The sequence below is a fragment of the Canis lupus genome, chromosome 4, assembly GCF_011100685.1.
Source record: "Canis lupus familiaris isolate Mischka breed German Shepherd chromosome 4, alternate assembly UU_Cfam_GSD_1.0, whole genome shotgun sequence".
Taxonomy (NCBI): domain Eukaryota; kingdom Metazoa; phylum Chordata; class Mammalia; order Carnivora; family Canidae; genus Canis; species Canis lupus.
The window spans coordinates 3914193-3939869 of NC_049225.1; the positions used below are offsets into that span (position 1 = coordinate 3914193).

The 25677-nt window shown below is 42.1% G+C and overlaps 2 protein-coding genes across 2 annotated transcripts in view; one reads left to right on the top strand and one right to left on the bottom strand.

Annotated features, from left to right (window-relative positions):
• HEATR1 (HEAT repeat containing 1) overlaps positions 1 to 3628 on the top strand; it is a 46025-nt gene extending 42397 nt beyond the window's left edge. The window contains exons 42-45 of the mRNA XM_038533827.1: positions 92 to 246; positions 755 to 913; positions 2281 to 2389; positions 3321 to 3628. Coding sequence (XP_038389755.1) covers positions 92 to 246; positions 755 to 913; positions 2281 to 2389; positions 3321 to 3409 — 512 coding nt within the window. The 3' untranslated portion in view covers positions 3410 to 3628. The remainder of the gene's footprint in view (positions 1 to 91; positions 247 to 754; positions 914 to 2280; positions 2390 to 3320) is intronic.
• A 2668-nt stretch (positions 3629 to 6296) lies between these two features.
• Positions 6297 to 23751, bottom strand: LGALS8 (galectin 8). The gene is made up of 9 exons (NM_001284486.1): positions 23704 to 23751; positions 15804 to 15892; positions 14651 to 14861; positions 12961 to 13080; positions 12270 to 12326; positions 11430 to 11456; positions 10612 to 10700; positions 9258 to 9423; positions 6297 to 6446 (listed from the first exon to the last, which is right to left on the bottom strand). Exons 1-9 carry the CDS (start codon positions 23743 to 23745, stop codon positions 6297 to 6299), a joined length of 951 nt encoding a protein of 316 aa, NP_001271415.1. The 5' UTR covers positions 23746 to 23751.
• Positions 23752 to 25677: the final 1926 nt, after the last annotated feature.

Below are 25677 nucleotides of genomic sequence, written 5' to 3' on the forward strand. Positions count from 1 at the left end.
GTGTTAAAAGTGATTTGAATGTAAACATTGGAGATTAAATTATGAAAATCAGTTGTGGTTTTTTTTCACTTTTACTCTCCCCTATCTACAGATGAAGCGTTTTTTGACTCTGACAATGATCCTGAAAAGTGCTGCTTGCTCTTACAGTTTATTTTGAACTGTTTGTATAAAATTTTCCTATTTGATACTCAGCATTTTATCAGTAAAGAGAGAGCAGAAGCCTTGATGATGCCCCTGGTGGACCAGGTAACCAAAAGGAACTATCTTTTTTGACAAATGATGTGGAAACCACCATCCCTATTAAAGTTTAGATTTTATTTCTACTACAATTATAGCTGCTGGGTTTTCTTCTCCAGGCATTTTTTAATGAAATTTTTATTTCAAAATTGATTTTTCATTTTGAATGGATAGAACTTCTCTTCATAGTGTCATGTACCAAGTTTTACTTTGAATTTTTCAGAATAATACAAGGTATCTTGGTTAGATTTTTAATTTTTAAATTTCTAAAATTAGATTTATCAAGAATGTTTTAGGACTTGGCTGCTCGATGGAAGAACTCCTCTCAGCTGTTCTGCTGGAGGGAAAGGAGTGATGCCAAGGGCTAGGAGAATCTGAGCTCCAAAAGGTGGTAAATTTGCTCTAGAGAGTACTAGAATTATACCTTGTTTTTTGAGACTGTTGCTGTCACATTGGGTATTTTTTCAAACCCAGAAAGGAGACTGATTGCTCAAAGTCTTCATTTCCCTCTTCATAGCTGGAAAACAGGCTAGGAGGGGATGCGCACTTCCAGGAGCGAGTGACGAAGCACCTGATCCCCTGCATCGCGCAGTTTTCAGTGGCCGTGGCAGATGACTCTCTTTGGAAACCACTGAACTACCAGATTTTGCTTAAGACGAGAGACTCTTCACCAAAGGTAGGAGCTTTGGTTGCCAAGTACCAAAGCTGTGTGTATTCACCATACAACCCAAGCAGTCTTAAAGCAGTCATGGATAAAGGGCCATGGTAAACTGGCAGGGACATGCTGCTTGTCTTGTAGAACTAGAGGTTGCTCTGTTAGGCAGAAGATTGAACCTGAGAATTTTTTGGTTTTTTTTTTTAAAGGGTATTCATAAATAATAGTTCTTTCCCCATCTCCACAGTGTATTAGACACAAGTACTAACATTTTCTAAATACTTTTAAATCTTGAAAAAACCTGAAGTAATTGTTTCTTAAGCACCATTTAAATGTCCTTGTGCTCCCAGAGACAGTCTTTCAGTTTGTCCACAGAATGTTCCTCGGAGTTAGAGCAGTGTATTATCTCCATTGTAGATATCAGAATAACGCAAGATAAGTAGTGGCAGTTGCCGCTCAATGACGACATATGCGAGAATGTATAGAAGTTAAAACTCTATGCCTCAGTGTCATTGTTTTCAAACTGGTTAGCAGTGAATCACCATTTCTTTAATTATCATACAAGAGTCTTAGTGAATAAAACAGACCAAAGCGGAATTTTACTAAAAGATTTATTACTTGAACTTCATCATAACATTTATTTATTAGGACAATGAGGCTATTTTCACAAACCCCTAAATTTTAAATTGCAGTTCTTGACAAAGTTCTAGCATTACATGTATTTTAATGTTTAGTTTTGATTGTACAACATCAAGAAAGTCTGGTTTGAACATAGGTAGTTACAGATGCTTTTTAAATAAGTTATTTTGCTATATCCAAATATTTTTAAAATTATTTAAATTATTATTCCAAAACTGGAAATAGGACTAGTACAGCTTTGGTTTCAAAGCGAATCACTGATAGTGCCCAATGACTGCTTGCATTCCTTGTCATAGATGAGTCATGTTGAGAGATACCCAAACGTTTTTTTAAGTTCCCAGACTAGAACATCATAATACATTGTTTTTAATTCTCTACTGAGCATGAGACCAGAGCCAGTGCCCAAGCCCCTCACACAACTGTAGTAGTGACAGAGTTCTGAGGGAGGGATCCTGTCTGAGGTGGCCAGGGATGCTTTTTGGCCAGGCTTGCATCATTTCTGATAGCCAGGTGAGCCAGTAAGTCCAGTGCACATAAATTTGAAATGACACACTTGAGTTTATGTATAGTTTTTTTTGTTTGTTTTTTTTTTTTTGTTTTTAAGGAAAATGTGGGAGTGGGTGGTGCAGTCAGGTAAGCGTCTGACTTGGTTTCGGCTCAGGTCCTGATCCTCAGGGTCATGAAACTGAGCCCCACATCAGGCACCGTGTTCAGTGTGGAGTCTGCTTAAGATTCTTTATCCCTTTCAGGTTCGATTTGCTGCTCTGATTACCGTGTTAGCACTGGCTGAAAAACTAAAGGAGAATTACATTGTCTTGCTACCAGAGTCCATTCCTTTCTTAGCTGAATTGATGGAAGGTAATTCCTAAACTACTAAGAAATAGAGTGAAATTCTGTGAAAATGTGCCCAGTGATAATGGAAATGTGGCTAGTATATGACAAGCCTGGGGCTTCTGTACTCCACCTGCCCATATCTTCCTCTGCAGACACAGGAGGTTGAGTTCTTGTTGGGGAGTGGGTGGGTAGGTGACCACCCCAGGATTATTGAAACTTTGTTTACAGTGTAATCTTCACTACCTTTACTTTTGTGTTTATGATAGTAAAAACAAACTACAGTATTGTTTTTCATTAAATCTGTACATTTATATCCTTGAATATTTTGTTCCCCAGACATTGGGTTATGATAGCAGAATGTCTGGTGCCATTATAATTGCAGTAGATTAGCTGCCTGTTAATAATGACCAACATCAACTGTGCTCTGCATGGAGGATCTCATTTAATCATGATGGGCTGTATGCCATTATCCTTGTTTTAATGAAGAAACTAGAGGATTAAATTGATAAAGTGAGTGTGACAGGTAGAAGCGGGGTTTGAATCCCGGTTCATGCAGTTCTGGATGTACCACCAAGTGCCACCATGTACCCTGAGAAAGAACAGCTCATCTAATGAAGCAGGGGTGATGGAGGGTGGTAGACAAACACTTTTTCATATTAATGGTTCACTGCTTTTCTAAAAGTACATTCATCTTGGTTTCTTACGTCCTGGAGGGGTATCACTAGGAATTTGGAATTTTCATTAGCAAACTGCTATTTTGGGGGCTCCAAGTCAAACACTAAGAAGGGAACAAAGGAAGGGGCCATGCAGAGGAGGGGTTCTATGATGCTCTCTGCAGCACTGATGGGTTTCATCGCCCTCTTTTGACTGAACAATGGCCAGAGAATGGAAGACATGAAGAATTAGACTAATGATAATTGAAGCAGAAGATTCAGTTTATATTTTTGTTTTTCAGATGAATGTGAAGAAGTAGAACATCAGTGCCAAAAGACTATTCAGCAACTGGAAGCTATACTGGGAGAACCACTCCAGAGCTACTTCTAAAACTTTGGGGTGTTGGTGTTTCTTACTCTGTTCAGAGGTCAGATTTACTTTTCATATTTTTATTTTGGGTGTGGTACCATATTACTTTTGGTACCCTGACACCTGTCTACTAGACTCCTTTATGAAAGTCCCACCTGGTTTGTACTACTATAGAAGCCTCCCCTGCCACTTGTACAGAATTGCAATAAGAATAAATGATACCTGCTATTTTTATACAGACTGCTGTGTTTGTTTAAACATTTGTTATAGGGCAGTCCCGGTGGCGCAGCAGTTTAGCACCACCTGCAGCCCGGGGTGTGATCCTGGAGACCCAGGATCGAGTCCCACATCGGGCTTCCTGCATGGAGCCTGCTTCTCCTTCTGCCTGTGTCTCTGCCTCTCTCTTCACTCTCTCTGAATGAATAAATAAACTTTTAAAAATAAAAATAAACATTTGTTATAGTCTTTTCTGGTTGAAGTTACTGGTATTATGGATATGTTTAATTTGAGCACTCAAAGGTAAAAGTACCTCATTTTGACTATAAAACCTTAACTCTCCTGGAAACGGATGTCTTAGGTACATGGTATCCATGTCCGAGATTTCACTCATGGTAGTTCCTCAAGAAAATTGAGTTACTCAGCAACAGTGCTTTGGACTATAAAGCTATTTGGCATACATTTCATTTTGGGTAGGTGACACTTCAGCCTTGTGTGTGACCACAGAGGAAAATAGTTCTGGAATGTATTTCCCACTTAGGACTGTGATTGTTGTCTTCACCCTTCAGTCTTTGGAGGGTGTGGAGGCAGTGGGCTGTGTAGGCAGATCCTACAAATAGAAAAGGCTCAGAAACAGAAGGTGGCATGACTCCTCCAGAATTAGAAGTGTTCGAATTCCACTGGTGGTAATGAAGAATTACTAGTATGAGAAGGTTTCAGATTTCTTTGAAAGCTTTGAACGCTTTGAAGTTTTCTAATTTCTGATGTCATGTCAAGTAAAGACTCAAATCTGCATTTGAGGCATTTTATTTACTTACACCTTTTTTAAAAACTTAAAGCATCTAAGAACTGTCCCATAGAATGTTTAGTTTGAAATTCTTTGTTCTAATTTAATGTAGAAATTTAGTGCAGAATTGTGACAAAACACTAAACTGCAGCGTTAGAGATAACAGCTTGCTAGGAATCTGCATTCCCATCTAAGAAATGTCTTGGTAAGATTACTCAGTAAGTACTGACAGCTTCTTTTCAAAGCACATTGATATTTTATATTCTTTCCGTCAGAGAATCCATTTTATGTCTTTAGTAATACCTCCACATGACACAAAAGTGAACATCAAGTGTGTTTAGAAATGAAAGGAAACGATGTATATGGGCTTTTATTTTTCCTTTAAGAGCCCCATAGTCTGCATCTCGTTCAAGCCCTCTGATGTTCTTTATGGAGGGAAAAACCCCTGGGGGATTCCTTCTTCAGTTTTCCCAGTGAAAGTTAGGACCCCAACTCTGCTCCCCACGAGCTTGGCAAGACGCAACATAATAAGTTAACATGAATAGAAAAGAATTAAGTGCCAGAAGCTTCTACACTGAGTACTTATAAAAAATCAGATTGCTAGTTGTCTTTTCAGTATATGGGTACAAATAATATCTAACCAAAATCTTTAAGGAAAATATTCCTAAACACTGGCAGCATATTCAGCCCAACAACTGAACATGATAAAATGATCAAACCGACTTAGCTTTTTTACCTCCCCACTCCCAAGCGTTTGAAATTTCCTATAACAAGATCTGACCTGTAAGAATTGTACAAATAACTGCCAACTCGCTTCAAAGAATAGGAAAAAATTACAGAAATGCAAAAATTTAACTTGCTGATACAGGTTTGATTTTAATCACTGAATAATGTTTTGATCTCCATTGCTAATGATGAGGGACCAATCTTTAGAACAGAGAAGTGGAGTTTATTTGCATGCAGACAAGCAAGAGATTTTTATACTGCCTCTCTCTACCTCATGATAGCGCCTATTTTACAGTCATGAAATCTAATCTTGACATTGCTTTGTTACCCATAAACATTTTACAGATTAAAATCATCTACCTTAAACTTTCTATTTGGAGTACATGTAAACCTCTTGACTCACCCTGAATTCAGCTACTCTAAAGCATTTCTGGTACAGACACTGGCGGCATAGACTGACCTCAAGTTAATTTTAATACCATTGGTTTTGTTTTGCTGCATTGTTTGCCTTAATCTTTGTACTGTGTTCAGATTTCATGTTAGAGCTAGATATTTATCCTGCTGAAGGAAACTGCCAGATGTAAGGCAACATCAGTCCTTTAATTATTGGATATGACTGAACTCTGGGTTTGAAAGCGATCGCTAGAGAAGTAATGTCTTGTAAATTAGTATGGAGGTAACTTCACAGCTCAGTAATTGTCTCTGGTTCCTTTATGCGTTAATACCCGTAGAAAAGTCAGTGGCACGATGGCAGAGCACAGAGGATTCTGAGCTCAAGAGAACAGGAACAGAGTGGTATTGTGCTCCACTGTATACATTTATCCCCAGCTCTAGCACGTTGCTGGCAAAAAAAAATAAGTGCTCAATATATGTTAGCTTCTATATGAATAGATACTTGTTGAATGTGAAGCAGATTTTAAAAAGAAGAGGCTGGGGTGGGAGAGAGAACAGAAATGCCTGAAAAATGACTAAGTTACTGTTGCCTCAGATTTCCTTACTCTGTGCTAGATAGACAAAGCCACACTGCATGGCAAGGACTGAGAATACCTAGTAGGATTTCATATTATGCAAGCTCATTTTAACAAAATATACGTATAAACAATATAATAGATGCATTTTAACGAAGCCAGTGTTAACATAAGACATTTTGTATTTCAGTTTTTGTAGCAAGCATGTCAGCTACCAGCTCCTTACTTCCAGTAAATGAATATCTCCATCAATTTCCAGCGTGTCAATATTGCTAAGCTCTTTAAATCTGTGTTTGTACTCCAGGCTGTGTACACCATTTACCGCAACCTTGAATTCTCTAACATCACAATAAATGATCATCTGGAAGGAAAGTACGACAACATTAGTGGCTCCCTCAGTTCAACACTTTGTTTCTTGCACACTTCCGGGATATCAAAAAGTAAACCCACGGGGTTTGCTTTCTACAGAGACACTCTCCCAGCCTGCTGCTGCTAACTTCTCTTCTAAGACTCTTAAGTTTATCTGGTAGCAGCACCTTCTGCTTTGTCCCACTCAGAGAAGTCACTGAGCATGCTTGAAGCCTCACCCTGTCCCCAGGGCCTGAGGCCTCTCTCCTGCCCCTTGCTCCCAGCAAAGTGGAAAATTGCCCTCCACCCATGTTTGGGAACTGTAATGACAGGAAAACTGCCATATTGACACAGGGGAGCAGATTCCATAAGTGGGAAACCAAGGGACCTGAGCCATGACTTTTTTGCCTTAAACTCTAGGGTCTTAGACAAACCATGCATCAAAAATTTCAGAAGTTTAGGGCACCCTCTAGGACTGCCCAGCTGTGTGGGGACTGTGACTTCCATCCCAGCTCAGCACATCTTGGTCTCCCCATCCATTTCCCAAAAGCAGTATTCTGGGCAGTAATCCATGGAGGAATTAGCTTTCTGGCAAAGATTTAACTCAGATTCATGACTGGTGTTGGCCTTTCATGTCAGCCTTTCACAGAGTTGTCTGCCTAAAACTCAAAATAGTGAAAAACAAAAGAAACTACAATCCTTTTAAATCACACCTAACACTCATACTTCTGATAACACATTCCTGATGCCAGTCTGGCCACAATTCTACCATTTATTCTCCACCCACACTAAAAAGACCAGTTTGGTGAACCTGTACCATGTTCTCCCTTCTGCCTCTTCCCTGTGTCAGGGCTTCAGAAGAGCAGAAAGGAGCAGCACAGCCCTGCTGCTAACTCCGTTTCCATCCCCAGGATCTAGACTGAGGCAAATCTAAATCTGTAAAGACAGTGTGCAGGTTATTTTGCTTCTACTAGTAAAAGTGGCTGCTGGGGAAAATTCCATGGATAGAAGAGCTAACTAACAGAAACTGGGGCTACACAGAGAATTGGGAAAATATCCATAACCTGGGATTCTATCATCCCAAAAAGTGGTGGAAATCCCAGTTTTAACCAGGTGGAAGAAACCCTCAGTAACATACATTTAACGAAATCTCAAGAGAACATAAAGCACAGCCTAATGCCCAGAAGGGAAAACAAGTTGGCATCAGAGGGGTATACTGGGAAGAGTCCATCAGTCACCCTTATTGTACCAGAGCAAGCATGGTGCCACTGCCTCACAAATGGAAGGAAATGCCTATAGCCCAGGGAACATACTGCCGCAAAACAAGTACACAACTTGCAGAAAACAGACCCACAATCTCTAAGAAAACATGGAACAACAATCCTTTACAACCATCTGATGTTCTAGAATAGCTCATAACATTATAGGATGATAAAAAAAAAAATACAAAACTGAAAGATATTTCTCAAAAGACTCTAGTAGCTGGAACTAATAAATGAATTTGAAACAACAGAAAGTAGTGGTTAATATCAAAGTAACAGTATAATGAAATAATCTGAGAATCTAAATGAAAGCATATTAAAAAGATTGTTTTTTCTCTGCTTCCAACTCCCTATCACTACAGAAAACTAAAAACAATGGTCCAACATGAGAGTAATTACTGTTCCTGAGGCAGAAAACTAACAAAAGGAAAAGATTATTTAAAAGAATGCTTGTCCTTTTCTATTTTAACATAGAGCTAAACTTGGGGGTCGGATCAAAGAGCAACTTCTATCACTGGTTTCCTGTCACCAACCACAAGGATCCACGGCCTTCTGAAACAGTCACTGCTGTCTTCCCCACAATGAGCCCTCAGTCACCTTTTATACCTGGACTCCTGCCAAGCCAACAATCCCCTGGCTGCCCTCCCCACGTCCCCACCTTGCCCAAACCATTCCCTCAATCTGGAAAACCCACCTTTAACTTTACCCTCCTACATCCTTCTGAATTCCAAACCAATATCCACAACTTCCAGGAAACCTCCTAGGATTAGGTCACATCTGTTACTCTACATACCAGGAGTTTAGGAATACATATGAATGTCCGATTACCATCTTCTATTCAGCCTCGATGTTCCTACCTTTAACAACTAGTTTTGATGAGTCCTAATGGTCCAGAGCATGTGACAGTTTAAAATACAGAAGCATGACCTAAATCAATGACCCTGAATGACCACGTAGACAGTGCTTCACCTAAGCTAGTGAGTGAACCTAGCCAACCACCCAGCATCCACATTAAGGAGATTACTGTCTGTAAGCATCCAGAAACACATTTTAGGACAGGTTGTGTTACCATAATATTCACACATTTGGGGAACTTGGGACCATAGCACTTCCAAGCTCCAAGGGTCTAAAATCTCTTTCCTTAAATATATACAAGCAGGACTAACCTGGAAGAAAGGACTGCCACCTGAGGCTATATATACTCAAGATGGCAGGTGACAGAACAGGCAATTTTATGGTTCCTATGCCCTCATGTTCTCTTAGGATTATCCTAATCATGTTTCTCCGTCCTAAAGCAAGGTTCCTGTTAAAATTCCTATGAACTAATATGGGACCATCCAGTAATAATTCCAGTGCAAATAATGTAATAGTCCACTGGCTATGCCATTTATGCCAATCAAAATACCAACTGTATTTTGAATGCCCCTTTTATAATGCAGATACTCCCCAAATAAAAGCCACATGCAATCTCCACATATTAAGCTAGGGCTTAATTTTAAAAGACTTATTTCTCCTATACTTCCTCCCAGGATTCTTTGTTCTGTCCGATAAGATCATCTTACCTCAAAGTACATCCCAGGACTAAATGGGAAACAGGTAATATTTCTCTCTTCTTCTCCCCAGGACTCGTGAAGAAAAGAGTTTCTTACAAATGCTTTAATATTCAGGCGTGGGTTCAAGTGAAGAGCAATATCCTTTGATTTTCCTGATACTAGGTCAACATTAAAGCTTTTGAGAGAATTAAAAAAAAATTAACCAAGTAGAAGAGAGAAGTACAGTTTCTGCAATTTTAACAGTCAGAACTGAGCTCTGATCATAATTGCATAAAACACATGTGTGCACACAGACATACCAATGCAGATGGGAAGGTAAAATTTAAAATTTTGAGGGACACCTGGGTGGCTCAGCAGTTGAGCATCTGCCTTCGGCTCAGGTTGTGATCCTGGGGTCCTGGGATCAAGTCTCACATCAGGCTCTCCACAGGGAACCTGCCTCTCCCTCTGCCTATGTCTCTGCCTCTCTCCCTCTGTCTCTCATGAATAAATAAATAAATCTTTAAAAAATATTTTAATTTTGAGTTAGCATGCCACTGATGTAAATGTGCTCTCTGCAAAATAAAAATATAAAAAATTTTAACATCAGTGTTAAACACTTCAACACTGAAGCTACAGATCTGGATGGGAAGCAATTGAAGGATTAGAGCAAGTAACCGAAATGCTTGCTTTGGGCTACAGGAGGATGGGGTCCTTTCAAGTACATATTCTCTTTTAACATTGACAAGTGTTCTGTTCTTCTTGAAAGTGTACTACTTTCTAGGAAATAGGTAATTTCAAGCTTCCAGAAGTCTCAACGTCTCTAGAAAAGGTTCCTAAGGCAGAAATCGTATAAGTCGCATGACGTGAGGGGCCCTAACAAAAGTCACCTGACCACAGACTGACCTGAACCTTCTACAAGGCATGCATAGCTTCCCGGACAAAAACACCACCCTCTTATCTGGCCACAAAAACCCTAGCTCAAAAGAGAGGCCTTTACTCCTAATTCTGCCACCAGCTAGTTGTCAGCAGTCTTGTTAGCAGCCTGACTTCCTGTTGCTTTGAGAGTCTCTTTCAGGTGAGGATTAGGACACTACTCCTGCTTCCATCTCACAAGACAGGTAGAGCATAAGAGGCCATTAAGAGACACACATGGAGGGCAGCCCTGGTGGCTCAGCAGTTTAGCGCCGCGCTCAGCCCAGGGCCTGATCCTGGAGACCCGGGATTGAGTCCCACGTCAGGCTCCCTGCATGGAGCCTGCTTCTCCCTCTGCCTGTGTCTCTGCCTCTCTCTCTCTCTCTCTCATGAATAAATACAATCTTAAAAAAAAAAAAAAAGACACATGGAAAGCAGTCACACTATTCCTGGTAACAGCGGTACTGACCCTTTGGCAGTTTTATTCACTTCTCCTTTAATGACAACAGTTCGTCCAGGGCCCATTGAGGAGTTCAACCTTGCAGTGAATGGCAGAGTCTGAAGAGAAACCACAGTCAGCGCTAGGAAGCCTGCAGAAAGTGACCTCATGGGAAAACTGTCCGAAGACACTGGGCAATGGTCAAAAGTCATAATCCTGTAAACCCCAGCAGTCAGCACTGCCCGGCTCACAGTGGAAACTCAATGAAAGCATTTCAGACAAGGAAATGAATACATGTGAGGTGGGGCCTGAAATCCCTCGTATGAGTGAGATCCACTCTGAGAAAGATGCTATGCATGGGGTCCTGATGCCATGCTCCACCTTCTGCCTGAGGGGAGGAAGCTCAGATGGGAGGCATTACGGAAATACTTGCTCGGGGGCCCAGAGAGTCAATGCCCAGCTGACTCTTCTCTCCAGGGTCAGCACAGAAACGCAGAGTTGGCTGCTTTGGGCTTCTACTGAGGGTATGAATTCTACATTACCAGCTAATTAAAATTTAATTTGTTATACAGAATTAGGAAAACTTTTGGCTCTTCAAACCTTTGACAAACAGCTGGTAGGTAGTATTTTGGCGCAAGTCAAAGTGTGATTGGCAGTCGAATCTTTGCTCTTGGTGTAGACAGTTCTGGGTACAATTTTAGAAATGTCTCCTCTATTACTAGGCTGTTGGGGAAAGAGTTCTGCAGTAAGGTATGGAAGGAGTGAGGCTGTCTTCTAAGGTTTAAATATTCATGTCTTGGGTGATTTTATAAAACATTCCACGCTATAACTGAGGCAAAAATACTTACAAAATGTGGTGTGTCGGGCTTTAGTACCTATTGGAGGAGAAAGTCAAGATGAAGACGTTTGAAAGGGAAAAACTACATTTTATAACATGAACAGTCAGATCTTAATGGTTACAACAGCCAGAGCCAGGATGGTAGTGCCTGCTCAGCCCTGGGAATGACAGACAAACGGCCTGCACTTCCTGACTGTGGCTGGGGATACAGTCCTGGGGTCCTGGTCATCTTAAGCCTGTATACTCCGCCATAAATTAATTATTCACAGGACTATATGTGAACTTGAGACATGTTTTACTTGTTCTTTCCAAGGTGCTCCCAAAATGCTGAAATACTACATTCTATCTACGAGGTCACATGTTCTGAGATCATTAAGACATCACTTTCTCCCCTGATACCAAAGACTCGGTGTTTAAACTATACTTGTTCCTACAGGGGGGAAGATATGTGTGGAAGTTCATCTGCCAAAGCACTGTGCCCAGTATTTATAAGTACCATGTGACAGTTCTCTTCAGCAGTTGAGAGGGGTTTTTTACACAAGAATCACAGGAGGGGGCAGATACACTACAAACTCAAGGGTCTGCAAAACTCAAAACTCGAGAGTCTGCAAAACTCACAGAGCCTGGTACAAAAATATATGCCTTACTTTTCAAATGCTTACTTCCAGCATATTATTATTAAAAATAACCTTTCGCATTCAAAACATAATTTAAAAAACTTTAGCCTGCTTGCCACCTGATTTACATGACAACTAAGAGAGCATTTTTATTTTTAGTATTATTATTATTATTTTTTTTTTTTAAGAGAGCATTTTTAAACTGGTAGTTCATTCTTAGCTTTAATATTTACATTTTCTTTACTTATCTCTGTCAGTTCCAGAGTAGATGCTTGGGTACTTCTGAAATCCTGAAGATAAGATTAATTTTTAACAGCCATCAGAACTTTAAATACAACCTCCTTGACATATCAAAAAAGAATTATAAATAGTATTAAACATGAAAATATGCTTGAAGATCATGATCCAGAAATGTGCTTAACATTAGAGTCCTTCCCCACCCCCCACCCCCCATCAGATTGGCAAGCGAGAAAGAATACTAAGAACGAGCATCAAGAAAAGTGGGAGTAGTCCGGCACACTGCTGAGACTACATTGTTGGTAATCTTTCTGGAGGACGAGCCAACTAGCCCTCCAACTAGGATCACTTATAACTTAAAATGCAAATGTCCTTTAACTCAGACTTTCTACTTCCAGGAATCTCTCTAGAAGCCCCCACTGTACTTCCTATGTCAAGGAATTAGCTCCTGTTATAAGGGTTTTTTTTAATTGTTGTTAGAACCATACTAGATTTGAGATCCTATAGACATTAAAACCTAGCCAATAGATAACACACCACCAGCCTAAAAGATTTACCTTCAAGAAACTAATATACTAAGGACAGAGACATTGACAATATTTTTATCTTAAGATGTTAAAGATATTTCCTACCATTTCATCAGAAGACATCATCAAAGAAGACCCCAGGCTATGGAAGGATACTCACCGAGCTGAAGCTATAACCAATTGAGTGGACATTCACTTTGCCATAAATGCCCAGAGTGTCTATTTTCCCTGGGGTAATCCTGTGGGCATAGAGCAGTATGTGTTTCCCATTTACAGCCACCTATGTGGACACAGAAGACAGCCCAGCACCCCCAGGGGAAAAAAAAAACAGTTAATACATGTATTAATGTATCCAAATTTAAATGTTTACTTTTGCTTAATTTTATACCTTTTCCCACAGGTCTGTACATTGTATGTCTGACCTGAAAGCATCCATAACTCTAGTGGTGTTTCTTAACTTCCTCTGAGTCCCTGGTCTGATTCATTAGCATGGATCCTCCCCCCGGACAAATGATGCATTCATGAATGTATGTGCATGTGTATACACGGATGGTCGAGGCCTGTGAAGACCCTGGTTTGCGATCTGCCCTGCAAGCTTGCCACCCCACCTGCTGTCCTTGAGGACCACATTCTAAGGAAGACCACCTTGCACATGGCAGGCGTTCAATAAATATTTGTTGAATCTGATCAATGAACGGACGTGGGCAAGCTACTCAGTTTATCTGAGATTCCTATTGTAAGCCAGGGAAGGGAGGGATGAATAGAGTTTGGGAGATTCAGGGGAAGTGTTTTGGTGGGAGCATATCCCAAAGGCCAGAAAGGACCCACACAAGAAGAGGGGAAATTCTCACTCTCAGCGGAGCAACTCTAGTCTGGGAGGCTCAAGGTTCTACAAGGCCTGTGGGCCAGAGCCTCTCCAGGCCACCTTCTACCTCACACTTAACACTGGCTAGGTATTTACCGCTTGGAGCCACTGGTGTTTACTACACATCGGACTTCTAAGAACTCCTCTGCATCTAAATCTCTCACCTGAAATCCTAAAGAGGGTGCCTGGGTGGCTCAATAGTTGAGCAGATGTCTGCCTTTGGCTCAGGTAGTGATCCTGGGGTCCTGAGATCTAGTCCTACATTGGGGTCCCTGCAGAAAGCTTGCTTCTCCCTCTGCCTATGTCTCTGCCTCTCTCTGTGTCTCTCATGAATGAATAAATAAAATCTTTTTTAAAAATAAAATCCTAAAGAACTTGTGGCAGGGGGCAGCCCCGGTGGCGCAGTGGTTTAGCGCCGCCTGCAGCCCAGGGCGTGATCCTGGAGACCCGGGATTGAGTCCCACTGCATGGAGCCTGCTTCTCCCTCTGCCTGTGTCTCCGCCTCTCTCTCTCTCTGTGTGTGTCTCTCATGAATAAATAAATAAAATCTAAAAAAAAAAAAAACAAACAAACAAACTTATGGCAGGATTTAACTTTGACTTCCTATCCATCTACTAGTACAAATGCCCTGACACTTTGGGTCATGGTGACCAGTTTTACTATCCCTTTTTTTTTTTTTACTATCCCATATTTATTCCTGTGCCAGTTCAGACCTAAGCTGAGCTGAGCTAGCAGAAATGGGATCCAATAAAAAAGTTTCTCTGCCGTGCATCCATATTCTAGATGAAACACCAGGGGCAGATGGAGGTGTGCCCCATCTCACATTTAGGTACCCGGTTGGCCCCTCCCTACTTTAGAGCAAAATGATAAAGCCACTCTTTTTCTCTGGACTGAAGTAACAGGAGGGTGAGTTCACTGATGTGCTGACCCACCCTGGGCGCTTATGTCATTAATGAGGATTTCATCTTCATTCTCCAAAACCTACCTGGAATTTGTCTTTCAATACCATAATGACAATTTCAAAAGACTTTTCTTTTTTGAAAGGTGTGTCATAGGTGATCTCTTCCCATCCCCATTTTTCATTTTTCAGAGTATTGCACACGATGCAGTCAGACCACTTGAAGCGTGGATTGAAGTGGAAGGCCACGTCGGCACGTGGCTTCACGCTGCTGCCGCACTGCAGGTCCACCTGGAACCTGAGAGAGCATGGAACGAGAGGTGGCAGGGGCATGCAGGAGGCAGGCTGCAGGGGAAGGTCTGGCAAGTACAGCCAGCTGGCCTTGGGGACCCGGGACTGATCCTCTGTCCATTCACCCACGTGGCCTAAATACTGTCTTCCATAACTTTCATGTCCTTCCTCAGGGCAGAATCCTAAACTGGGGCCAAGGCCCTGTGTGTGCAGAGTAAGAGCCCACCTCTTCTGCTTCCCTGGCAGGCAGGTGTGCTCAGGTGTTGGAGACTCTGCTGAGGTGGAGATGTTCAGGGAAGACCCCTGGGATGGCTCAAGGTCAGCTAGCATTTGCCTTTGTCCACCCACAGCCCACTCCCCGCAAACATCACAGGCACCTGCCCAGCTCCCCAAAACACGGTGTGAGGCCTGGATTTCCGGTTGCCATGAAAGAGAACCTCGCCCTCAGAACAGCAGAACTGTGAGCTGGGAGAGGCCTGCTTCTCTAGATTCTATGGAGTTGCCTGGAAACATCTGGGCTGTCTTCTTCAGACTTCACTTTCACTTTTTATAGAAACTGCTGTTATCTGGGCATCAGCTGCACAGAGCTGGCCCAGTAGAACCCATACAGCCTCGCCCACAGTTTGTACAGAAAGCAAGCATTGGACAAAACTGCCCAGGGCGTATCTTAAGTGATGCTGTGGGAACGTTAAATTCTAACTAGACCTTGTCCCTGGGGTCTGACCACAGTTTCCCTCATTAACTAGACAGCTAATCCTCTATATTCAAATGAGACTTACTACAGTAAAATAAAACACCCAGGTGACTTTCGGTTATTTACTCCCATCTTCTCAGCACCTGGGCCAGGGCTGCTGATGAAAGCAAAACCAGACCTCAAATTATCCAAACAGTCTCCCCACTAAAAGACCGTTCAGTCATGTGGTTTTTCCATTTCACAGGATGGTTTTACCTGTCTGAATCACAAGGAACATGCCCACGTATTACAATCAAGGTTCCAGGCTCCAACTGCCCAGGAATGGTCCCAACATAGGGGATTACCTAGGAAGAAAAAATGTTTAACAAGTGGATGTTTACACAAACAAAACAGAAAGGCTACATTATGAAAGGCTCCATGTGAATCTGCTCAGAATCTAGCATTTTCCAAGTCACTACTGTGACAGTATCTGCAAACCTGAGTTCTTTGAAAAAAGACACAGCTGAAAGTTCACAGAACTTTTTATTTAGCGTGGGTTTTGTGAAATAAGATGTCTACTTAATAGGATAATTCTGAAAACAAAAACAACTTGCTGGGAGTCCTGTTCCCCCTTCCCCTCCCTTTTCCCTAAGGTTCCGCTGATGATCCTAGCATGGGACCGGGACCACTTGAGGCCCCAAGGCCATGCTGATGGAGACAATGACACTCCCTGTGAACTTAGCCCCTCCTCCATACCTGGGATCAGTGTCTATCTTCCCTGCCAGGCTTCCAGACCTCAGCCCACTGCACTGCTAAGAATCAGAACCATGTAATCTTAAGGATGATGACACCGGGTGCTTGTGGTCTCTCAAGACACGGCATCCACCTCGCCTGGTTCAGTCTCAGGCTTGGCTTCCAACATAGTATCCAGGTCCCAGCCTGCCCCCTCATCATCTGGAACCCAGCCTTTCTGCTTGGGGCCGGACACACTATCAGATCTTGTCACTCCCCTTTCCCAGAGGTGACTCTAGTGTCCTCCCCACCCACTGGTTGCATCTCCTGCATCACAACCACCACCCCTTCCACTCGGGAGCGTCTAAGCAAACCAACCAGGCCATACGCCATCATGCCTTATGCTGAGCCGACCCGAGTTATGACATAAATGCTAAAATCTATCCAAGGTGGCTCTGATTTTCAAGAAATAAGACCTAGAACAAGAGAGCACGTATAAAAGTAGTTGTAGATAAGTTGCTACCAAGCTGAAAAATCTCAGTGAAAGCGCCATCTTCTTCATGGAGCCTTTTCTGGACTCCATGGGCCAGCAGACCTCACTCCTCTCTGAAGGGCTGCATAGCACATTAGACTCTGCCTAGATTGTAAGCTGCCTGGGGCCAGCCAGCCAAGCGATCACTGAGAACGGCAGGAAATGATGAAAGCCAGCTGTCACCTGGTGTCATGACACCTGCTGAGAGCTGAGTGGGTAGGATGAACAGAGCCCATCACACTAGAAAATACCACAACACACATCAGAGTAGCTGGGTTTTGTGAGTAGAGAATGTAGAGGAATTACACTTCTACACTGATCTTTGGGCCACAGCTGATTCCAGGAATAGCTGGCAGCACACTCCACAGTGGAAATCTCTTAATAAACTGAAGTTTTCGTAACTTCAAATATGTTCAAACTATTTAGGGATATAAATATTAGTGAGAAAACAGCCTACAGGACTATACATAGTATGACTGTAACTAAGTACTAAGTTCATGATAAACATTAAAGAAAGAAAACGCCGTAATGAAATAAGCCAAAAAAATTAACAGTTTTCTCAAGGGATGGGATTTTTGTTTTCCAGATCTCTGTGTTTATCTTTTTATAACCACAAGTTTTCAGTATATATTTAACTTGAGGGATGGGATGAAGAGAGCTTTCTCAGACCAATAATCTGTCCCCATCACTGTAAGTTCTTCACCATCATTCATAAGTTGTTCCAATCTGAGAAACGACATTTTCACCATTTGCTGTTTCAGTTGTCTGGATTAATGCTTCCTAATGAGGGAAGTACCCTCCACGATGTTAGTCATACTCAAGTGATTTGGATCACATGAGCAACACGAACTGCCCTGCAGCCCACTCACTGAACTCATGACTATTTGCTCCTGTGAAAAGGGAGAAGAGTATTGTTTTGTAGGGAAACGTCAAGCTTTGATGTTTCACAAATAACTTATGTCAAAAAAAATTTAAAATACAGCCCTGGAGACAGTACTGTAAGCATAAGCCATACTTAGGTTCAGTATTATCTGCCAGAACATGCTAGCTGGCTCATAACTGCTTTGCCTGTTTAGGATTACTTCTACACACAAAGGTCTCACTGAGGTGGAACGCAGATAAAAGCAAGTGTAAGAGTCTTCTTGTCCCTGAGGAGCTTATAATACAGCTGGGAAGAAGACAGATACCTGTGGGAAGATAATCAGAGTAGAGATGGGGTACTCGGGCTGTCTCTCCCATACCTGGACAATTCCTCTCCACCACAGAAACATTCGACCTCATCTAGAGTGCAGGGAAAGGCCAGGACATATGACGGAACTCTGTCACTCGGGACCCCCAGCTCAGATGTGACGTTAGAGCCGGGAAAGGAAGCCAGAATCATCCAGTATTCGTTCTGCCGGGGAGCAGCGGCCCTACCCAGGCTCAGAGGCAGAGGTGGCAGTGACGGTGCTGCCAGGGCAGAAGTACCCTCTTGGTGGGAAGAGTCTTACAGCCTGACTTTGGATGCTGTCTGTGATTATGTAGTTGCCAAGTGTGGTTCTTCAGTCCTGCTAAAGATTCTGAGGACTACTCAGTATCATTTAATAAATTCCTTCTCTGCTTAGAGACTAGCTTCTGTGCTTGCAACTGCCAACTGTGACTACTAGTTCAGCCTCTTAAAACGCAGGGCAGTAAGCGCCAAATTGGTGCTTCAGAAAAATGTGTAATGAATTCCAGGTTGCTCAAAGGAAGTTTCTAAGGCGGCGTGGTTTGAGCCAGGCAATCAAGAGAGGAAAGCCAGTTCAGGTAGAAAGGTCCATTTACAAAAGCAGAGGTGGGAAAAGAAAAAACATATCTGGAACCTTAAGCAATAAGGGAGCATTCAAGACAGAGTCAGGGTCAGACTTTAGAATGAGATCATGAAAGTGGGATCTAGGGAAACAGTCCAGTGGAATAAAATACACTGGAGCACAGGGGATTCTCGGGGTACAGTGGTTACTTGCAGTGAGCCTGAGATAAGGCTACAATCCAGGCTATAGCAGGAGACATAGGAGTGGGGGGAGGAAGAGACAGACACAAGAAATATTTCAAAGGAAACGATCTGTATAGGGCCACCATCTAAAATGGTAAAACTGGGGAGGAAACAGAATTTCAGAAGGAAGATATGTTTACTTTTGGACACTTCTTGAGTGATGGGCTAGGAGAACATCTAAGAGGGGATCCAGAGCCACACATTAAGTGAATGGCCGGAACTCATGCTCAGAGTCAGAGCAGGGATGATCATTAAAGGTATTGAGGTTGATAAGCTGAGAGAAAGGGAAAGGCAGGGGCAAAGGTTTGTAAAATGTCTTGTAATACGAGGGAATATGCAGAAGAGAGTTAACAAAGCAGAAATGGGATGTCTGGGTGGCTCGGTGGTTGGGCGTCTGCCTTTGGCTCGGTCCCGGGATCGAGTCCCACATTGGGCTCCCTGCAGGAAGCCTGCTTCTCTCTCTGCCTATGTCTCTGCCTCTCTCTGTTTCTCATGAATAAATAAAATCTTAAACACACACACACACACACACACACACACACACACACACACACGCACATACAAAACAGACCTGACTGCAAGCCCTGAAAGGCTCCCTTGTACAAGGCTGGCTTGTGGCCAGGATCCAGGAACTTGGATTTGGGGGGACCATCCACCACCCAAATGGATGAAGGTGGTCTCCTATACCTAAACTGCTTGTGCAAATGATATGGTTCATACTAAAAACCTGCTTTCCTTACAGAAGTCTGGAATTTCAGTTTGTGCTAGGCAGAAGTGGTCTACATAACCAGTCCCCAAAAAATCCCTGGGCAGTGAGTCTCTGATGAGCTTACTTGGTAGGCAGCATTTCACCTGCATTGTCACAGCTTGCTGCTGCGGGATTTCAGTTCATCTGGGGTGAGTCCACCGGGAGAGCACCTGTGGGACCTTGCACCTGATTTCCCCTGGACTTCACCCCAGGTCCCCCTCTCCCTTTGATATTGCTCTATGTCATTTCACTGTAATAAATCGCAGACATGACTATGACTCTGCTGGTGAATCATCACACCTGGGTGTGTAATTGGGGACTTCGATGCAGGAGATGGGAAGAGAAAGGTGAAAAGGATCGGTCAGAGCTGGACATATCGAGGTCAATTTCAATATGGGAAGACTGTCAAAATCCTTAATATGAAAATATAAGGAAGATTTTTTAAAAAGATAATGAAGTATCAAGCCATTTGACCTGCTGATTCCCCTTTTACAGATTTACCCTATAAAATACTGGCACACATACATAAAGATGCACATACCTGGCTGTACACTACAGCGCTGGATCAGGTCACAAAAGAGAACAGTCCTTTAATGGGAACTGGCTAAATAAGTGACAGTATATCCACAAAATGGACCATCATGCAGCCATGAAACTATGTGAGCAAGTCCCAGTGTGCCAGTATCTTCAAAATGTGGTGAACAGGAAAAGTGGCACACAGGGCAGTGCATATGCAGGTACACCTTGGAGATACTGCAGGGTCAGTTTCCAAGGCACTTTCACAAAGTGGAGACTGCAGTAAAGCCATTCAGATAAATGTTTTGGTTTCCCAGTACATAATAAAGTTATGTTTACATTATACTGCAGTCTATTAAGTGTGCAATGGCATTATAGCTATAAAAAAGTATGTTCCTTAATTTAAAAATATGGCTATAAAATGCAAACCATCATCTAAGCTTTCAGCAGTTGTAATCACTGATCACTGTAAAAGATTTGCACATAAAATCTTTAGATTTTAAAAATAATAATAAAAAAGGAAAACCTATAACCTAAATGAAATGAAATTGAACACAGATTATCTCCAAAGTATTTAGGGCATGGCAGCATGGAAGGAGGCAAAATATAAACAGCAGAAAGACACAGACAGAAATGGAAATCTTCTAGAGGGAAGCTGGTTTGGGGAGGAAGATGTGACTTTAGTTTTGAACTCCTAAGTCTGGAAGGGTTGACAGGGCAACTGACAGCAGAGCCTTAGGTAAAAGCCAGAAGTGTTCCCACATTGTGTACATACTCAAAAGGTCTAACGGTGATAAGTAAATGAAGACACAAAATAAAGAGAAAGTCAAAGACACAACTAGTAAAGACAAAAAGGAAATTAAGAAAGAGTAAAAAAAAAAAAAAAAAATCAGAGGGCAGAGCTGTGGTGCGGGAATCAAGATGGCAGAACAGATGCACCCCAGGGACAGTGGTCAGCCAAGGAGGAACGATGATGTCACAAGGCTGGACAGGACCTCAGAGGTTAAAAAAGGTTTTACTCTCTTGCGTTTTAAGATTAAGTGGTAAGGCAGAAAGGAGGGTACTCAGAATACTACAGAGCAAAGGATAAATGTGGAAGCAAGGTTCCCACAGACCGGAAGGATGAGCTTTTTGGCACCAGTGGAATGAATGTTGACAAGCGGTTTATTCACTTGTAACAACCAATGTGATTTGCTGCTAAGTAACTTCTTAACCAGCTAACTCAGTCACATGTTGAGAACTTTGGAAACCACAACAGTCAGTGAAATAAATTAGGTATGAAAAAGCACATAGGACAGTTATATAGTGTACTTTGTTTTCCAAGAAGACTTCATATGGATAGAATTTGTCACCATTGTGGATGAAAACTTTAGAAATGTTAAGGGGAAAAAAAGGTGGTAGTTCTGTATCTTCATGATGCTTAATAAATCATGCAATAGAAAGTCAATAAACATAAGAGTGTCCACATTACTTAAGCTTTTCTCCCATTTGCAGCTAGCTGCCCTTCCGGTGTTCAAAAGACCATGGTCTGGGTGAGGAAGAGGTTGCAAATAACTTAGATCTTTTAAGTCAATTAGGATATTGTACAAGCTAGACTTAAAAAGCACTATTTTCATGCATTACGGTTATTTTGTTAGTGATCAGTTCAAAAAACTGAAGAAAAGCTTAGCAGGATGGGTACTTCCCTGCTGTGAATACTTATTTAATAAGTGAAATTTAAAGATGGAGCACAATATCATTTTTAAAAAAATATTTATTCCTTTTAGAGAGAGACAGAGATGGAGACAGTCAGTTATTTTGGGGGCGGGGGAGCGGAGCACAAGGGGGAGAGAGGGAGAGAGGGAGGGAGGGAGGGAGGGAGAGAGGGAATCCAAAGCAGATTTCTTACTGAGTGTGGGGCTTGATCCCATGACCCTGGGAACACGACATGAGCTGAAATCAAAAGTAGGATGTTTAACCAACTGAGCCACCCAGGCACCCCAGCAAAATGTCATTTTTGCTATTCAGTTCAATCTTTCTCCCTCTACACTTTCCTGCTTGTGAAAACAGACAGTAAAACAGAAAAACAAAAACAAACACAAACAAACCAACCAAAAAGGCTACTTGCCAAAAATATTTACTTTGGAAAAATGTGTCATCATATGTGATCCTCAGAACAGCAGCAAGCCCATGTGGGAGCCCTGGCTGTGCTTCCTGCCCTGAAGTGGCACTAGGTCTCCTGGACGTTCAGCAAGAAGTGACTGTCAGTATATTCTTGTTTTGACCCTGTAGCTGAGTGTGCTAATCCCAGAAATTATAGGCATCATCAGCATGCTTGTATCAGGATGCACAGGGATCTTAATCTATAAAAATTACTTTCTAAATCACATTCAGACAAGGCACCTTTGTGCAGGAAAGGCAGAACTGAGGAGTGTAAGCTGACCATCCCTTCTGCCCCCTGGCTAGAGCCAGGACTGGACTTCAGGCACCCTTGTGGGCAGCATTTTTTTTTTTTTTTTTTTTTTTAATCTTTGCAGAAAGTCCATCTACGACCTTGAGATGTTGTTGTTATTTGTAAGCAGACTCCACACCCAGGGTGGAGCCCAACATGGGGCTTGAACTCACGACCCTGAGATCAAGACCTGAGCTGAGATCAAGAGTCAGATGCTCAACCCACTGAGCCCCGCCAGGCGCCCCTAACCTTGAGATGTTTTTAACTCTAAGATACAGAAAATCATTTTGAATGTCTCACGGACTTCAAATTCAGTCTTCCTTTTTAAACCTACTACTATTGAAGGCTATTTCTTCTAAAATGGAATTTGCTCCATGCGGTGGTTGTCCCTCACTGCACAATGACATAAAAACCTAGATAAGAGTTACAACTAGAAAGTAAGTAACAAAAACAGGGGACACACGAAAACTAATGAGACTGGCTTAGGGCCCTGCTTCAAGGACTCCCACACTCCCTTCTCTGCCCACAAGTCTCCTGAGGGGGTTACAAAAAAAAAAAGCAACAACTCTTAGACATAAATTCAGGATTCAGTTTCACATATGTGGAAACCATGTATTTCTAAAGATTCTTATCACCACGTGAAACTAAAACAAGTTCATTATTTCCCACGATGTACACTGAAAGATCTGGGAATTGCAGTCACTGGGGCTCTTGGATCACAAGACCCTTAATTCTTCTCTTTCTCCATCCTGCCCCTAGATTTTGATCTTTCCCCCACTCAAATATGAAGCAGTATTCAAAAGGCAGAGGGAAAAGCTGAGACATTTACTTCTCAGGAATAGAGTCTAATTTAAAAAGAAAATAAAACATTTTTTATAGCAATGAATCCATTTTCCTTTGAAAATGTCTTATTATCTTCTCAGAACCACCAAAGTTGGCTTCCCTCCACCATACCCCATGCTTTCCATTGAGAACACATTCTCACCACTTTGTATTGTCACTATGATCTTGTCCTCCACTAGACTGAGTTCCAAGGTCTTTGTTTTTCTGTCAGCAACCACCATAGTGCTTATCACACAGTGCGTACTTTCCATATATTTACTGAATTTGATCATCAACCCTCCCCAACAATGGATAATTACTATCCAACTGGATTTGCTCTAAATCCTGCCACAGATAAAAAGTGATTTTATAAAAATCAGTTACCGGGTTATAGATGATATTCTGCAGGTTTTTTAAGGACAACATCACTCTTTTTCACCTTATTGTTGATTGAGGTCTCTCTTCTATGTATGATCTAAGATTTTAAGCAAGTTTCATTTAAAGACTTCCCAGATTGAAACTGAGGCTCTTGCCCTGTGTAAAAGAGAGAAAGAAAAATTAATATGCATTTTTCATCATAATTGTTTTTAATTTAAATTACAAATTATTTGACTGATATTTACCAAATAACAGGATGCTATGACAATCAAAGATCTGACCCCAATTCTTACCTTGCATACTTGTACACTAAATAATTTTGGACTATCAGTCCAGACTTAAAATATACATGAGAAGAGAAGAGGGTTCAAAAAGGCTGCATAGGAAGATCCAGAGCTCACCTCCTCCCATGGATACAGCAAATCTACAACTACATATAAAATAACTTCTTTGAAAGGGGTATCTAGAAACTGGATGAACAGAACGTCCACAACAAGGCACAGCACTGAGAAAGAAGGGGCAGAAATACAGTCTCACACCCAGGCATGGGATTCCACAGTCCAGGCAGAGCTCAAAGGTATGGAAGTTTTCCCAGAGGAGTAAGAGATTCAAGCTCACATCAGGCCTTATATTCTGCACAGATGAGACAGCCCCCAAAACAAATGACTTTCAAAACCAACAGGGAATCAATCACCCGCAAAAATGACAGAACTGTAGGGAAGGGAAAACCGATTCTTAAAGTTAGCCCGTGTGCAGACTTGCTCAACCCTGAAACCAGCACAAAAATACCATACAAAAAGCAGAGACCAGAGGTGAAGGAGACCCCTTATAACCCTGGAGCATCTGCTGGAGAGGCAGGGGACAGCTGGGTTTCTGCCTGGGAACAAAGACACTGGTGGCAGCCATTTTTGCCATCTCATTCTGCCATACTGATTGTCCTCTAGACTGCTAATGTCAGGGGGTGCACAATGCTGAGAGCCCCACACAACCTTGTGCCTCTTCATGGCCTTGCAGCCAATAGGGCGATAACACTGCCCACCAGAGCAGCCTGAAACACATGCAGCCAGGCCTAACAGCCAGCTGAGCAGGAGGAGGTCAGCCCTTCCCACCAGCACACCTACAGCTACAATCCTGCCACAACAGGATGGTGCATGCAGCCCACACCAGGGAGAACCCTGGAGCAACTGGCTCTGGAGGCCATGGGGGACTGTATTTCTGTGCCCCTCAGCACATCTACATAAAGCCACTCCTTCAAGACCAGGAGACATAACTGAACTACTTAATATATAGAAACAAACAGAGAGTTAAGCAAAATAAGGAGAGAGAAAAGTATGTTCCAAAAGAGAACAATTAAAAAAAAAAGAAAAAAAAATTAAAAAAGGGAGGAAAAAAAAACAAGACAAAACTTCAGAAAAATAACTTAAGAAAACACAGATAAGCAAACTATGCAATAAAGAGTTCAAAGTAAAGGGAAACCCTCTTGCACTGTTGGTGGGAATGTGAATTGGTATAGCCACTCTGGAAAACTGTGTAGAGGTTCCTCAAAGAGTTAAAAATAGAGGGGATCCCTGGTGGCTCAGTGGTTTGGCGCCTGCCTTTGGCCCAGGGTGCAATCCTGCAGTCCCGGGATTGAGTCCCGCGTCGGGTTCCCGGCATGGAGCCTGCTTCTCCCTCTGCCTGTATCTCTGCCTCTCTCTCTATGTCTATCATGAATAAATAAATCTTAAAAAAAAAAAAAAATAGAGCTACCCTAGGACCCAGCAATTGCACTACTGGGGATTTATCCGAAGATACAGATGTAGTGGAAAACCAAGACACCTGCACCCCAATGTTTATAGCAGCAATGTCCACAATAGCCAAACTGTGGAAGGAGCCTCGGTGTCCATCGAAAGATGAATGGATAAAGAAGATGTGGTTTATGTATACAATGGAATATTACTCAGCCATTAGAAACGACAAATACCCACCATTTGCTTCAAC

What these genes read in the sequence shown, in the direction of transcription:
- LGALS8 (NM_001284486.1), bottom strand. Translation starts at nt 23,745, where the DNA reads ATGTTGTCCTTAAAAAACCTGCAGAATATCATCTATAACCCG. An exon ending in TATTGAAAGACAAATTCCAG is followed by an intron (nt 13,081 to 14,650) that starts GTAGGTTTTGGA and finishes GTGTCCACATAG; the next exon opens with GTGGCTGTAAATGGGAAACA. An exon ending in CAGAGATAAGTAAAGAAAAT is followed by an intron (nt 11,457 to 12,269) that starts GTAAATATTAAA and finishes CTCCTCCAATAG; the next exon opens with GTACTAAAGCCCGACACACC.